Raw genomic sequence first — 13,637 nt, forward strand, 5'->3', positions numbered from 1 at the left:
TGCATCACTCTCTTTCTCTCTGTTTTTCACACACATGTACATATACACGCTGTATGGCATGTGCTGGTGTATGAATTAGTTATGACCTGACAGCCTTCAGAGAGAGAGGAAGAAATGTTCAAGGAGTCCAACAATCACATTCAAGTGTATCCCACAACCAATCAGACAGACTGAAAAGGATGGAGCAGCACTACTGTACCATTACCCTGCTAAATGCCTTCCTTTGGTGTGATCAATTTATTAACTTTTTCATGGATTTTCTTTTTTATAATGTGTAAATGATGCATACTGTACCTCTAGACCACTCTTTTTGTCATAGATCCCACAGTGTCTTAGTCCATCCATCTATTCATTCATATCCTGAGGCATTCCCAGGCCAGGGTGGGACATGAAAGCCCTCCAGCATCTTCTGGGTCTGTCCCAGAGTTTCCTCACAGTTTGACGTGCCTAGAATACCTCCACAGCATGATGTCCTGGAGGCTTCCTCATCAGATGCCCTACCTGTCTCAGCTCCTTTCACCCTGAAGTAACGGAGGCCCTAGTCCGAGCTCCTTCCCAATTTCTTAGTTCCTCACTGTCTCCATATGGCGTAAAGGAAACTCAGTTTGTCTGAGAGCTCAGTTTTGTCTCATTCTTTCAGTCTCTACTCAGAGCTCATTACCACAGGTGAGGGCTGGAGCATGCATCTATTAGTAAATCCAGCGTTTTGTCTTGGCTCACACAACAGTCTGTTAGAAACGCCTGCATCACTTCTGATGCTGCACTAATCCACCTGTTGTTCTCATGTTCCAACTTACGCCACCTTGTACTGTATAAATATCTGTATTTGTTTACATGAATCTTCTTAGGGTTGATCATTTGTTTTAATAAATTCTTTCTTTGTGAAAAAAATGAAACTGCAGAATCAAAGCTGACATCACACATGGGAGGAGTAGTCTAACTCTTCGACCCCGTTTCCAGCTGTGTGATCTGTATATGGATACATGATCTTGAGAATGACATCTGATTCAGGGGCCTTGCATTTAAACCTGATATTAATAAGCATTTATGTTATCTCATTCTTGTTGTTAGGACCTTTAGATTATTTGTAACCTAAAAACTCACTTTTAAGTTACATACAAGAACTGTGTTGTCACAGAGGTCAGATAGATAATTATTGGGTATGCATCTCTATTATGTGTGAGAGAGAGAGACGTACACGTACACGTACACACACACACACACACACACACACACACACACACACACACACACATACACACACACACAACCACAAGCAATTTCACTGATAATAATAATTGTACTTGTAAACATCACTTCCGACGAAAATGATGATGAGCACGTATTTTTTACTCATTCCTTTTTTAAAAGTGTGCCGTTAACAATGCTAAGACAATACTTGTGAAAATCAAAAAGCTGAAATGGCTCCAAAAGCTGATTAGGCATAAGGATTACATGGACTAAGAATGACTTGCCAAAAGTTGCGCAAACCAGGGTGGATCATTCCCTCTGAGAAAATCTCCTTGTCACTGTATAAATTTAAAGCCTAGCTGTGTGTCTCGGACAGTATGAGATGCTGAATATGAAAAGACAGATAGATCATCAGCACAATGTTGCATTTTTGCAAATGCCAAGTATGGTCTGCCTCTCTGTCTCCCCCTCTCTCACACACACAGAGAGTGAGTCAAACAGCTGAATGTATCAGCGGCTGGGGCTCTTCAGATAAGTCTCTGGAAGCTCTCCCTGAGAGCAAACTCTTTCTTTCTACGCACACAATCACATAGAATGAACATGGGCCAAGTAGCAAGTAGAAACTTGTGCCAGTGAATAAATCTGGGACAACTGTTTGGACATACAAGTAGTACAAACAGGCACAAACACACATATAAACCCAGACAGAGCATGTGTGCAGACTCAAAGCGAGGCACTTTGCAATCAGTGATACTGCCATTATGTGGCACACCACACACATATCAACAAGATAAACACCCACCAATCAACCAACCTACATACAAACAAGCACAAAGGCCCACAGAGGGATGCAGAGGGACACACAGAGAGACAGTTAAGCAGTGTATCATTTTCAACAGCAACCAGATGTGACAAACACTGTGTGTGTGTGTGTGTGTGTGTGTGTGTGTGTGTGCGCGCACTTGTATGTCTATCTTTGTGAGGACCAGTTTTTTGTGTCTGTGTGTGTGTGTGTGCGCGCACTTGTATGTCTATCGTGAGGACCAGTTTGTCTGCTTGTGTATGTGTGTGTATGCTTTTATGTCTATCTTTGTGAGGACCAGTTTTTTTGTGTCTGTGCGTGCGTGTGCGTGCGTGCGTGTGCGTGAGTACTTGTGTGCGCACATGCGCATGTGAATGTAAACAAGCTATCATTTGCTCGTTCCCAAACAAAAGTTTACAAACATACATTCAGTTTACATCGGCACATTACAGTACACCAGCTTTAGTCGTTTCCATCACGCCTTTTCCATAGCAGACATTTTGACTTGTCGTAGCAGGAAAACCACAGGTGTTATTAACAACATTAATGATGGCTTTGTTCTGTTCCACTTTCCCAGTAAGCCATGGCCGTATGACAGTGAGCCAGCATGTATAATACCAGGACCCTGAGACTGAAGCTAAATGGAATACAGCCATTATTCATTTCATTATTTAAACCTGTGCTTTTCCTACGACATGGAAGGAATACAGGCCTATAGGACTACATGACCACGACTACATTTCATACTCCATCTGTATAACTCTGCAACTTTCACTCACACACACACACACACACACACACACACACACACACACACACACACACACACACACACACACACACACACACACACACACACCTCATCATACCTAAAATGACTTGTAAATCCTTATATTTTATATTTTATATTATCTACTGCCTAAATGAATGTCTTGAACTGTGTCCTTTTGAATAATATGGGGTAATGTCTGTACTTGAAACGTGCGTCAGGCACAAGTCAGCTGCTGACATCTAAAAGGTCTGCTAGAGAAGAGCAAGGTACTGGATGAATGTGTACTTATCTATTTTGTTGGTTTGCTCAGTGTCATGTGACAGTTTTATCGTCTTCTGTTTTATGCTCCGGAACTAACTGCCTTGTTTGAGGACATCAAAGTTTTTCTAATCTAAATCTAATCTCAAATCTTTAATGCACACAGAACATGGTGCTGATACATAGTGAGTTCTAATTTTAACCAACAGTTCAACCATTCATATCTCTTCTTTTATCTCTGAAAATGGAACCATGGTGTTTACTTGGGTCCTAAAGGCAGAGGGTGAAAGGGGATGCTTGAGCTACCACTGGAAAGGGCCATGCTCCCCCTAGAACCAACACCTACATTTTTTTTCTTTGTTAAAATGTTTAAAAACCATGTTTGAAAAACTAATATAACAAGGTTGTTTTATATCTTAAAAAAATCATGGTTTTGTCACGAAAAAACGACCCAAATGATGTGTGTTTTAAATGTAAACTAAAATAAGATGTGTCAGAGGGAGAAGAGAGAAGGTTTGGCACTATTTGAGGTTAATAAGTCAGATTTTTTTTAGTGCCCAAACAATTGTCTTTGATGGGTCAAATTTGATCAGTTTGATATGAACCACAAAATCTGGTAGATTGGTGTACTGTTACATAAAAATAAACACACAAAATGTCTTCGTTCCTGTACCAACGCGTGTATAAAATAGAGCCTTCAGTATGCTCTCACTTTGTGTCATGCCCTTCCCATGCTTTCCGCTCTCTCTGTCTCTCGATTTGGTAAGTCTGACAGCCTCCCTTTTTGAAAAGGAATGAACTTGTCAACCATTAGTGAGTCCTTTTCTGTGCTGAGAGGAAATGAGTCCAAAAATGTGAATTTAAATCAGAACAGGGCAGTTCTCCTTGAAACTTCAGAATCTGGATGGCCCCTCAAAGGAACTGAATTGAGTAGATCTGCACCACCACCATATAAAATAACATATAACCTTATGTTATAAAGGTTCTCTGAATGGTATTTTTTCTTTCTCTAAGTATAATGTGTCATGCAAATCTCAACAGGGGCTGCCTAACGTAAGCAACACACAGTGCTCATGCTCATGTTCTGTATTCAAAAGCAAGTGGTCAACCAAGGCTGAGTTTTAGTTGTCTGTATGTCTTTCCTTCTTACTCGGCTCACGCCCCTAGTCCCATGTGAGCTTTTATACCTGACATTTAGTAAGTAGCCACAGTGGTTGTTATATACATTGTTCATCTTTCTGAACTTTAGGGATCAGCATTGAGGCACAGCCTACACATTCTCACAAGCCAACCCCTACACACAACAGACACTTTCTGACCTTCATAGTTGAGTTTGAAGCCATGTGCGGAGACAGCAAAGTCGCTGGTCAACCTCAGAGAGAAGACGTTTCCCGTACTGGTGACCGGGGGAGGAACCTGGAAGCCTGTTAGCCTGTAGAAAACACAGAGAAGAACGTGTTGACATTATCAGCAAATTACCAGACACATTAAACATTCAGGACCCCCCCGTACAGGACGTACAGCTTGTTAAACTACATTACCAAAGAAAATAGCATATTGATGTGTTCAAAATACCAGCAGACACATTCATCAAATAAAGACAAAAAGAACAAGCATCTTGTGCTGAGAGGAGTGCGGTAGATATTTGTAACAGGCTCATCTGCACTGTAATTATTTATTTTAACCTGGTGATTATTGGTCAAGAAACCTAAACAGAAAAGTCTTTTATACTGTGTATAACTTGTTAACTTTTGAAATACAATTTACCACGTTTAATTTTTGCTTCACACTTTAGTTAAAATAACACTCTAATACAATAAAACATTAACTTTTGATAGGTCTTTAGTTTTATATGAGTTAGTAAAAAAATGCATATGTGCTGTGTTTTCAAAAAGCTTCTTAGAAACTACGATTGCTACTTGTTACATGAGACAAACATAATGACTTCCAGTATTTTCTTTTACTATTTATACTATGCCAATTTGATTACAACCCTATCTTGGATGTTTGCCCTTACCAGGACCCCTACCTGACATAGAGCCTCTGAGGCAGAACACAAACAATGTTCTATTATTTGAAAATATAAAGAAGGGCTGCACTAAAACCCGCTAGTTCATAGGGGCTTTTAAATAAATCATGCCACAAGATTAAAGTGTACCAACAAAAAAGTAAGCCTTGGTCAGCTAATCAGCAATACTGAAATGGGTTTGTGTACAGATAGACAGCAAGGCAGCCTTTAATCTGCACTCCGCTTGTTCGAGTTTTTCCTCCAAAAAGAAGCTTACACACATCCACCCAGGTGTGCCGTCAGCTTTTAGATTCCTTGAATTAAATGAGGAAGAAGAGAGAGGAAGAAATGGAAGGCCAGCTTTTTTTTGCAGGTATGGAAAAGAGCCAAACCTCCTTGCTGCCACTGCAACACATTTTTTCTTATCCTGCAGCTCCCATTCTTCCTTTTATTTCACCTTCCTCCCTCCTACCTTCCTTTCACTCACTTCCTCTTTCATCTGTCCTCCTCCTCCTCTTCCTTTTCCCTCAATCCATGCATACTGTGCCATCCTCTCCTCCAGAATGAAGCCATCTAACGCCTTCTTTTCTTCCCTTTTTCTTCCACCACCCTTACACACTTCCTCCCCCCTTTCTCTCTCTTCCTCTCTGCTCTTCTCTCAGTGGTATTTATCCAGCTAAATCTCTCTTTTTCCTCTCTTCTCTGAGTTTCTTCTCATCTCATCTCTCCCCCTTTGCCGGGCATTCACACTACCCTTTTTTTTCCCCCTTCACCTTTACTTTTGTCTTGCATCCTTTCCTTTTCACCCGTGTCCCTTGATTTCCCTTATACTCTCCATCTTTGATCCTTTCTCTTGGATTTTTTCTATATCCCCTTTCTTTTCTGCCTACATCTGCTTTTATCACTCTTCTTACTCCCCCCAACTTCCCTTTCTAGCATCTGTCTACCTTTTTTTTCCTTCCCTCTCCCTCCCAGTCAGAGTGCACTTGTAAAACATTTCAACAGTGGTAGAAACATTTGTAACCACGAGTTGTTAAAAGTAATCTCTTACTGTCTAATATTCTTGTAGCAAGAGAAATTGTGTCTCTCTGTGACCTCTACCTTTCAAAAACAAAATAATCACAGAATTGATATTTTAGCATAATGTACATCTCCAGTTATAATAAAGTGTTTCTAAAATATTTTAAAACATTCACACAATGCAGTGACTTCCGAATCCTTGCACTCATCTCTCTTCTCGATCTGTCCTCGCATCTTTCTTTCTGTCTCCACATTTTAATTTATTAAGCTTTCTATCAGCAAAGACAAGCGCAATTTCTTTAAGAACCTGCCCTTTCTCAGTCCCTTTATCTATTCTTCCTCTCAACCCTTCTTTCATTTTCTTCGGTTCCCTCCTACAATGCTTTTATCCTGCATTATGGAGCAGGTTTATAACCTCTCCTCTCATCTTTTCATCTCTCCATCCTCTTTATTTCTTTGACCCTTTCACCTCTTCCTATTCATGCTGAATTCATTGACTGCCCTCTTCTAACCTCTCCTCTCATCTTTGTGTTTCTCCATATTTCCTCTCTTGTTTGCCATCTCCCATCCCTCTTCCTACTTTTCTTTACTTTTTAACTAGAATTTGTTCCCCTCCTGTACATGCACTAATATGTAATTATTCTGTCCATTCACCTTTATGTTCATCCAAACTGTGCTTCATCCATTCTTGCATGCTCCTATCTCTCCTGTCAATTTGCCTTCCTTTGTTTTCAGTTTTCTCTGTCTCTTTTAGTTGGCTCTTCCTCATATCTCAAGTCTTGTTTCTCAACTGATTTACCTCCCTTTCTATTTCTTCATTCTGTCTCATCTAGCCCAATACCACTCAAAGCACAAATCGTGGCCACTTTCTTAAAAGCCCCCAACCATCTCTTTAATCTCTCACTCTGTTCCTAATCTATATCTTATCTGTTTTTCTGCCGCGGCTGCCTTTGTATTTTTGGTCATTCTCTCCTCTGATCTGCACTCTTTTTATCTTTGTCTGCCTCTCCTTTTGTCTTTTAACTATTTGCTTTTCTTTGTGTTATTTCACTGGCCTTCTTGATCCAATTTCCCCTTCCCATCTTTTATCTGTCTCTACAATATTTTGTATGCTAAGGCCAAAATACAGTAAGCATGTTAGCATGATATGCATGTAATGAAGCACAGATTGTCACTATGCTTAACCTCAGTAGGAAACAGTCCATTTTTACAGAAAAAACACTATTGTCAGATGTGGCATTAATTCTGAATTTACAAGTGGCATAAACTTTCAAGGTTCCACAAGCACAGAGGTAGAGAGGCATATATATATATATATATATATATATATATATATATATATATATATATATATATAGATATATATATATATATTAGCGCAATTCATACTAGTTTTTTCATGTCTCTTAAATACGGATAAAGCCCAGATTTCATTTGATACACTTTTGTATACACTTAACCACATACAGTATATACGTTTCCATTACCCAGATCACAAATCCAATTGCATCTGTCTTGCATTTCCCATATATATGCAAATCAGGGTCGTCCCCACTCTAGTCCAGAGGCAGTTGCATTCTTTCTGGTAACGGCAAAAAAAAAAAAAAAAAAAAAATTTGTGGTTTAATTACATAAATTATAGTTAGGCTAGCTAAAAACTAACACAAACACATTGATGACTTGCATGGACTACTAACGGAGAGTTTTGTTTGTCCCCCTGGGCAGTAAACGATACCGTTACCTCGCCTATACTGAACACTTCTCTCTTACTCACACACATCGTTCAGTAGTTACTAGGATACAACAGCCTGTTGCACTTTCTGCATGATCATATTTGTTGAAACTGCTTCCTGTTACTTGGATGTGACAAGGACAAAATGGCTAATTTCAGTGTAATTTCTGTGTCACTTTAGCTGCCACTACCACAGAGTTTGGAAATGATTAAAGCCTGCCCCATCGCCACCTACTGATAATCCATTCTTCCTTTTAGCATTGTCCCTGTTGCTTCAACCCCTTTTTTAGATTTTTTGCCACCATGGTTGCATTTCTGCCTCTGGGTATCAAAACTGTAAAAGCTGGCCACAACCCCGCACATTTGCATTTTCTTTTTTCAAAATGTTATTGGTTGAATGTTCTGCCAAAGTGTGTGAAGCCTGACATATCTTAGTCACATTTCAGCTCAACAACATGTGTCGTTCCAATACGAATTCACCAGTGAAATAAAAGAAAATGAAAGATCCCACCGAAACGGCGTGCGCATTAAACGCATTGTAAGTAGCTTCTTGATAAAGATGCAGCAGGCATAAAAAAGCAAATATCCTGTTATATAAATAAACCTTTAACCATTCCCTTTCTCACCTGATTCCTCTCCAGTATCTTATTTGTAATGGTTCATACCTGCAGAAACAAAGTTTCAAAACATATGCGCACACACACACATACACACTCAGTATACTCCATTTCCTGTGTAATAATTTATCAAGGGATTTGTATGTTTTGAGATTTATGAGGTAAAACCAAAAGTCTTTTACAGAAAGTGAAAGAAAGATGGAACAGAGGGTGTCTAACATTCAAGCTCTATTCCTGTGGGAATGTGTGTGTGTGTGAGAGTAGTGTATAGAGTGAAATCACATTAGCAAGTGAATAAAGTACAATCAGCAGAGTACTTTTTCTGCTGTCTCACACACACATACACAAACATAAGGGATGACACAAAAGATCACACACACACACACACACACACACACACACACACACACACACACACACACACACACACACACACACACACACACACACTCACAAACATAGATAAAGACACACCACTCTCTTTATTTTCTCCAAATAAAAAAATAAAAAAAACAACAACCATGCAGTCTGGCTAATGCGATTATCAGACCCCCGTTTCTGGTATCTTTATTGCCAACAGGGAAAAGAGATTTTTGATTATTATTACTGCTGTTAAAGGAGAGACAGGGTTGACGAGATAAACTGTAAAAGTAAAATAAAAGAAATAGGGATGGACAGATTGAGACAAGTGGTACACAGTTAAGGTTTTGTGCGGTGTTGAAAAAGAAGTTCTCAGATCAAATCCTATCTGATGTGAACAACATAATTTAATCACATCAGTCATTCATCTGATAGCGACCTACACACACGCCTTCACATATGCTTGGAATAGACATTCATGGGCATGGTGTGGGTGCCTACCTGGACCTGAAATTAACCAGTTAATATATACTTCTGTATGTATACTTGTTTTTATGAAGATTATATTTCATAACCGCTTTCTGCTATAATCACATTGTGTCATTGACCAGCTGACTAGCTCAATATGGATAATGACTTACATTTACCGTTAACCTGTGTGATGGATAATATGCCTGCTGCGTTTTGTGTAACATATTATAGAAATATATATATATATATATCGTAAACATCGGAAGTGATAGGGATAGGAGCTCAGTATTACAGTCTGTAAGTCAAAGGTTGTTTATTTTCCCTCATCTTGTGTTAGTATGTGTAGCTACCAGTCCCTAACCACCAAAGTAGAACTAGAGAGAGACCACTGGGCGTGTTTCTCTGTGAGCTAAAGAAAGTGTGCACATCTGTGGTTGAGTGTGACTGTGTGTGTGTTTTAGCTTGTTTTGTGTATATTTTATTGAGTGGATACTGACCCGAGGCCTGACCCCACAAATCAAAATGCTCTGAAACTCCTCTTCCTCCAGTCCCTCTCCATGTTCCTCCATCTATCTTTTCCCTCTCTCCCTTACTCTGTGCCTTCCTGACTCTGTCCATTGGGAGACGGGTAACTATGTCAATTTTCTGGCCATTTACTTTCTTTCCAGCCTTCTCTCTTTCTCGGGAGGCAGGTAGCTTTCTACATGTAAACCAATAAAGACCCTCTAACCACTGCATCTCTTCCTACTCTTTTCTCTGCTTGTCTTCCCCAGACCACAAATCAATCAGTGTTTATTATATCTTTTTGTATTAAACATAAACAATACAGCTTAGCTCTCTAGAGTTTACAGTTTTTAAAATGATAAAACTATTTGTGTTTGTGTCTTTTGTCCATAATTATAGTGTATCGGTGAAACAAAATAGTTAATTTTGCAGATACATGACAAAACAAATATAATACCTCAAAAATAACAACAAAAGAACAGCAAAACTGATGTTTTTGCTAATGGCTGAACCTTAACATTGCACATATTCACAGCAGAAAGAGGAGAGGCAGAGATAGACAAAGTGAAATGTTTGTGTGAGGGGGTAGCATTCCCTACTCTGTGTTTTGATGTAGTTGTACTAATAACTAATGACTCATAACAGTGAGTCATTACATCATTTCACTTTTTGGATGTGCAGAAATGATATCTGCAACTCAATTTGGGAAGAATTATGAGAAAACTTTTTTAATGTTTTAATAGATTTTCTTGTACCTTCTGGTCAAATTTAATTCAATGAAACAAATATCAACTTCATTTGTTATTATTCTATTTTTTTTATTTTATTTTGTTATTATTATACAGTTTTTGTTTTTCGTGAAACTGTCCAGTACTGTTCTGGATACTTCCAGTGTTTTACTAAACTGAAATGTTTTTTTCTGGATACCTGTGCTTTACTAAAACAAACAGAAATTATTATATTGCGAAGTAATCATTACTGTCACTTATTACACCCGTCTGCTGTATTTATATACATAACATTAAATATTATGAGTTAGCACAAAGATAAAGAATGAGGACACTTTGAAATTCATGGGGACTACTCACTAGGGCATGTCGTTTCTCAAGTATTCTAGCGATATCACACAAACTTATTTTAAATGCAAGTCTCTCCAAAATCCATGCAATCTACTAAAAGGCAATTTATTCCAAAATGAAACCTGCCACATTCGATCCATTTAACAGTGACACAGAATGAGTTTAATTAAACCCCACACACAATCCAATATTGTTATTTGATAGTTTGAATAGTGTATTTGCCTTATTTCTTGAACGTCAGTTTCCCTTATTTCAATGTTGTTTCATCAGCCATTTTGCTAGTTGATATTCATATGATCATTGCCTTCAGGTTTAGCATGACATTTTCCTGTGTCTCATCTGCAGACTAGTTTCTGACGTTGTACCAACTGAGTGAGGACAGTTGTCAAACTACAGACATACAGGTGTCTCAAAGTTGTTTTCACTGCCTTAAGACCATGAGTGCACAAGTAATATAGGATGGAATTACAGGTCTTTTAATTAATGTCTAAAATGTAGCGTCTTTAGATTGATTTTATATGTGTGCTTGCCTGTGTGTGGTTGTCGAAGCATTTGTGTTCTAAGACAGTCAAACACTACTATCAAGCAAAACTACACTTTGTTCACAGGATGAAGAGGATGAAGAGCATCCTTCAAATTATATAGACATTTTATGCATTCTTCACAATAGAACTATTTTAGATTTAGTTGCCATGGTTATCAACATCCAAATCAGTATTTGAATGCTGCAGCATTTTAAAAAAAATATATTACATTTCTTTTTGATTTATACAGTGTGCATTACCAAAAAAAATCCCAAATAGCCCATGAAATAAGAAATAGTGATCAAACTTTATTTATTATGCATCAACATTAATTATTATTAGTTAATCTCAGGTAAGGACATTTAATCTTCGTGATAGTTTTGTGTGTCACAGCTCTCATCTGTCCTTACCAGCACTGACAATGGGACAGTGACGCGTGACCACGTGACAAAGTCGAAAAAGTCAAGTGTCTGGAAATAACTACCAAATCTGCAAAGATTACCCCCAAAAAGTCGAGTACCAGATATGCCAAAGGAAACTGGCATATCACAAATCTATAACAAGTTTGGCAAGTCTCCTGGGAACTGTAAATGACATCCTGGCTGTCTTGTGGAATTTTTCTGATGTTAGTGTGGCCGGCATGCCACAAAAGTATAACAATGAAGTCAGATTTTTGTGCTGGTGTTGCTCTTAATTCTCACAGAAGCTTCGAAGTTCCAAAAATGGTATTTCAGGACAGCCCTACTTCAAATTCCATTCCACATTAAGTTACTCCATTAACCTGAGCAAAATATCAAAGGTAACTTAAAATTAATGAAAAAATCAAAGTGACATGAAAAGTAAGTAGTAAAAAAAAAAAGCTGTCATCTCTCCTCTTGGCCCCCTTCTTTACTCCTCCGTCCCTCACATCCACTTCATGTCCAGTAGATTTATTTCCTCTACACGCGTACAAAGTTCAGGGTCTGTACTGAATGATTGATTAACAACACAAGCCTGAGTGACACACATACACACACATATACACTCACAATCATTTTTCAGGTTACAGTACATGTGGTCAATAGTCACTGGTGTGTCTTGTAAATCAGTCGTTCACAACCTACAATGAACTCTGAGTGTGTTTTTCGTGCCAGTGCAATTGTTTGTCTGTGTGTGTGTGTGTAAGGGGAGTCCTTGACCACGGTGGCATGCTATCCATTAAATTAGTCACACACACGTTAATTCAGAGGCACAGACAACCAAATACACACAAACGCACATAGGCCCCCATGCCAGGTCAACCTCACACCCCAGTCATTGACTGGGTCCATTCATCACAGAGAGAAGGAGAGATAGAGTAAGTGAAAGACAGAAAGAGATATTAGGTCTCCAAGTCTCTAAAATGTACGATAAGCTGAATAAAATACTTAATACATCCAAAAGACAGCATGAGGGAATCAGTGTGTAACTGAATACTTGTTCACTGTAGCACAGTAACGCCCTGACAAACATATCTGTCGTGGAAAAGGCTAATATTTAACAATGACACTGAATCAAAAGACAAATATTCTGATTCAGTGAAAATACACAAAAGATGAACCCACACAGATTTGAGTCACAAAAAGGCTAATACACATATGCTTGAATGCACATGGACACTCTCAGATACACCAGACTGAAAGTCAGAATGGGAGAAAACCAATTTCCTTCCAGAAGATAGCATCCACTGCTGCTAGCAAGGTTTTGCCTGTCGGTTTGTACGCTTGCCACTGTGCATGTGTGTTTTTATAAAATACAGAAACTTTGCGTCAGCTTGCAGGTGCAGTCCTTCCTTTTATCTTGCCAAATGTCACCAGTTTGCATCTAAGTGTACAGACGTATGTGCCAAACCATGCGTGTGTGTGTGTGTGTGTCACTCTTTGTCACACTTATTGGCCCCCAACAGATCTTACATCCATTCTTTCCAATCCACCTGAGCACTGCTGTGATGCTCAGGGACGATAAGCCCTTTTATGGTGCATGGGGGGGGGGGCTGTTCTTGTCCCAGAGCTTTGGAGGTGTCAGGGACCATTGTTACTCTCTGTGCACCCCCAAGGAGAGACACTCTGACTGGGGTTGAATAGTGGATTAACCTCCCTGTCAGCTCCGGACATTCCAAGACAAACATGCAGAGACTCAGAAGAAGAATACTCTAGAAGAATACTACTGCTGATACTTACAACATAGTACACACAAAGGTTTGGTGCTATTTGTTATACGTTTAGCTGCCTTTTCATCTTTTCTAGTTAAAGTTAGCTAGGTAGAAAAAATAATTAAATTC

At 38.9% G+C, this 13,637-nt stretch overlaps 1 protein-coding gene across 1 annotated transcript in view; it reads right to left on the reverse strand.

The window, feature by feature from the left end:
- Positions 1 to 13,637, reverse strand: part of LOC120786433 (CUB and sushi domain-containing protein 3-like) — a 252,081-nt gene that overhangs the window by 213,221 nt on the left and 25,223 nt on the right. Inside the window, exon 3 of the mRNA XM_040121879.1 lies at positions 4,343 to 4,455. Within this exon, the coding sequence (XP_039977813.1) occupies positions 4,343 to 4,455 (113 nt within the window). The remainder of the gene's footprint in view (positions 1 to 4,342; positions 4,456 to 13,637) is intronic.

Source organism: Xiphias gladius, chromosome 24 (assembly GCF_016859285.1).
Source record: "Xiphias gladius isolate SHS-SW01 ecotype Sanya breed wild chromosome 24, ASM1685928v1, whole genome shotgun sequence".
NCBI lineage: Eukaryota > Metazoa > Chordata > Actinopteri > Istiophoriformes > Xiphiidae > Xiphias > Xiphias gladius.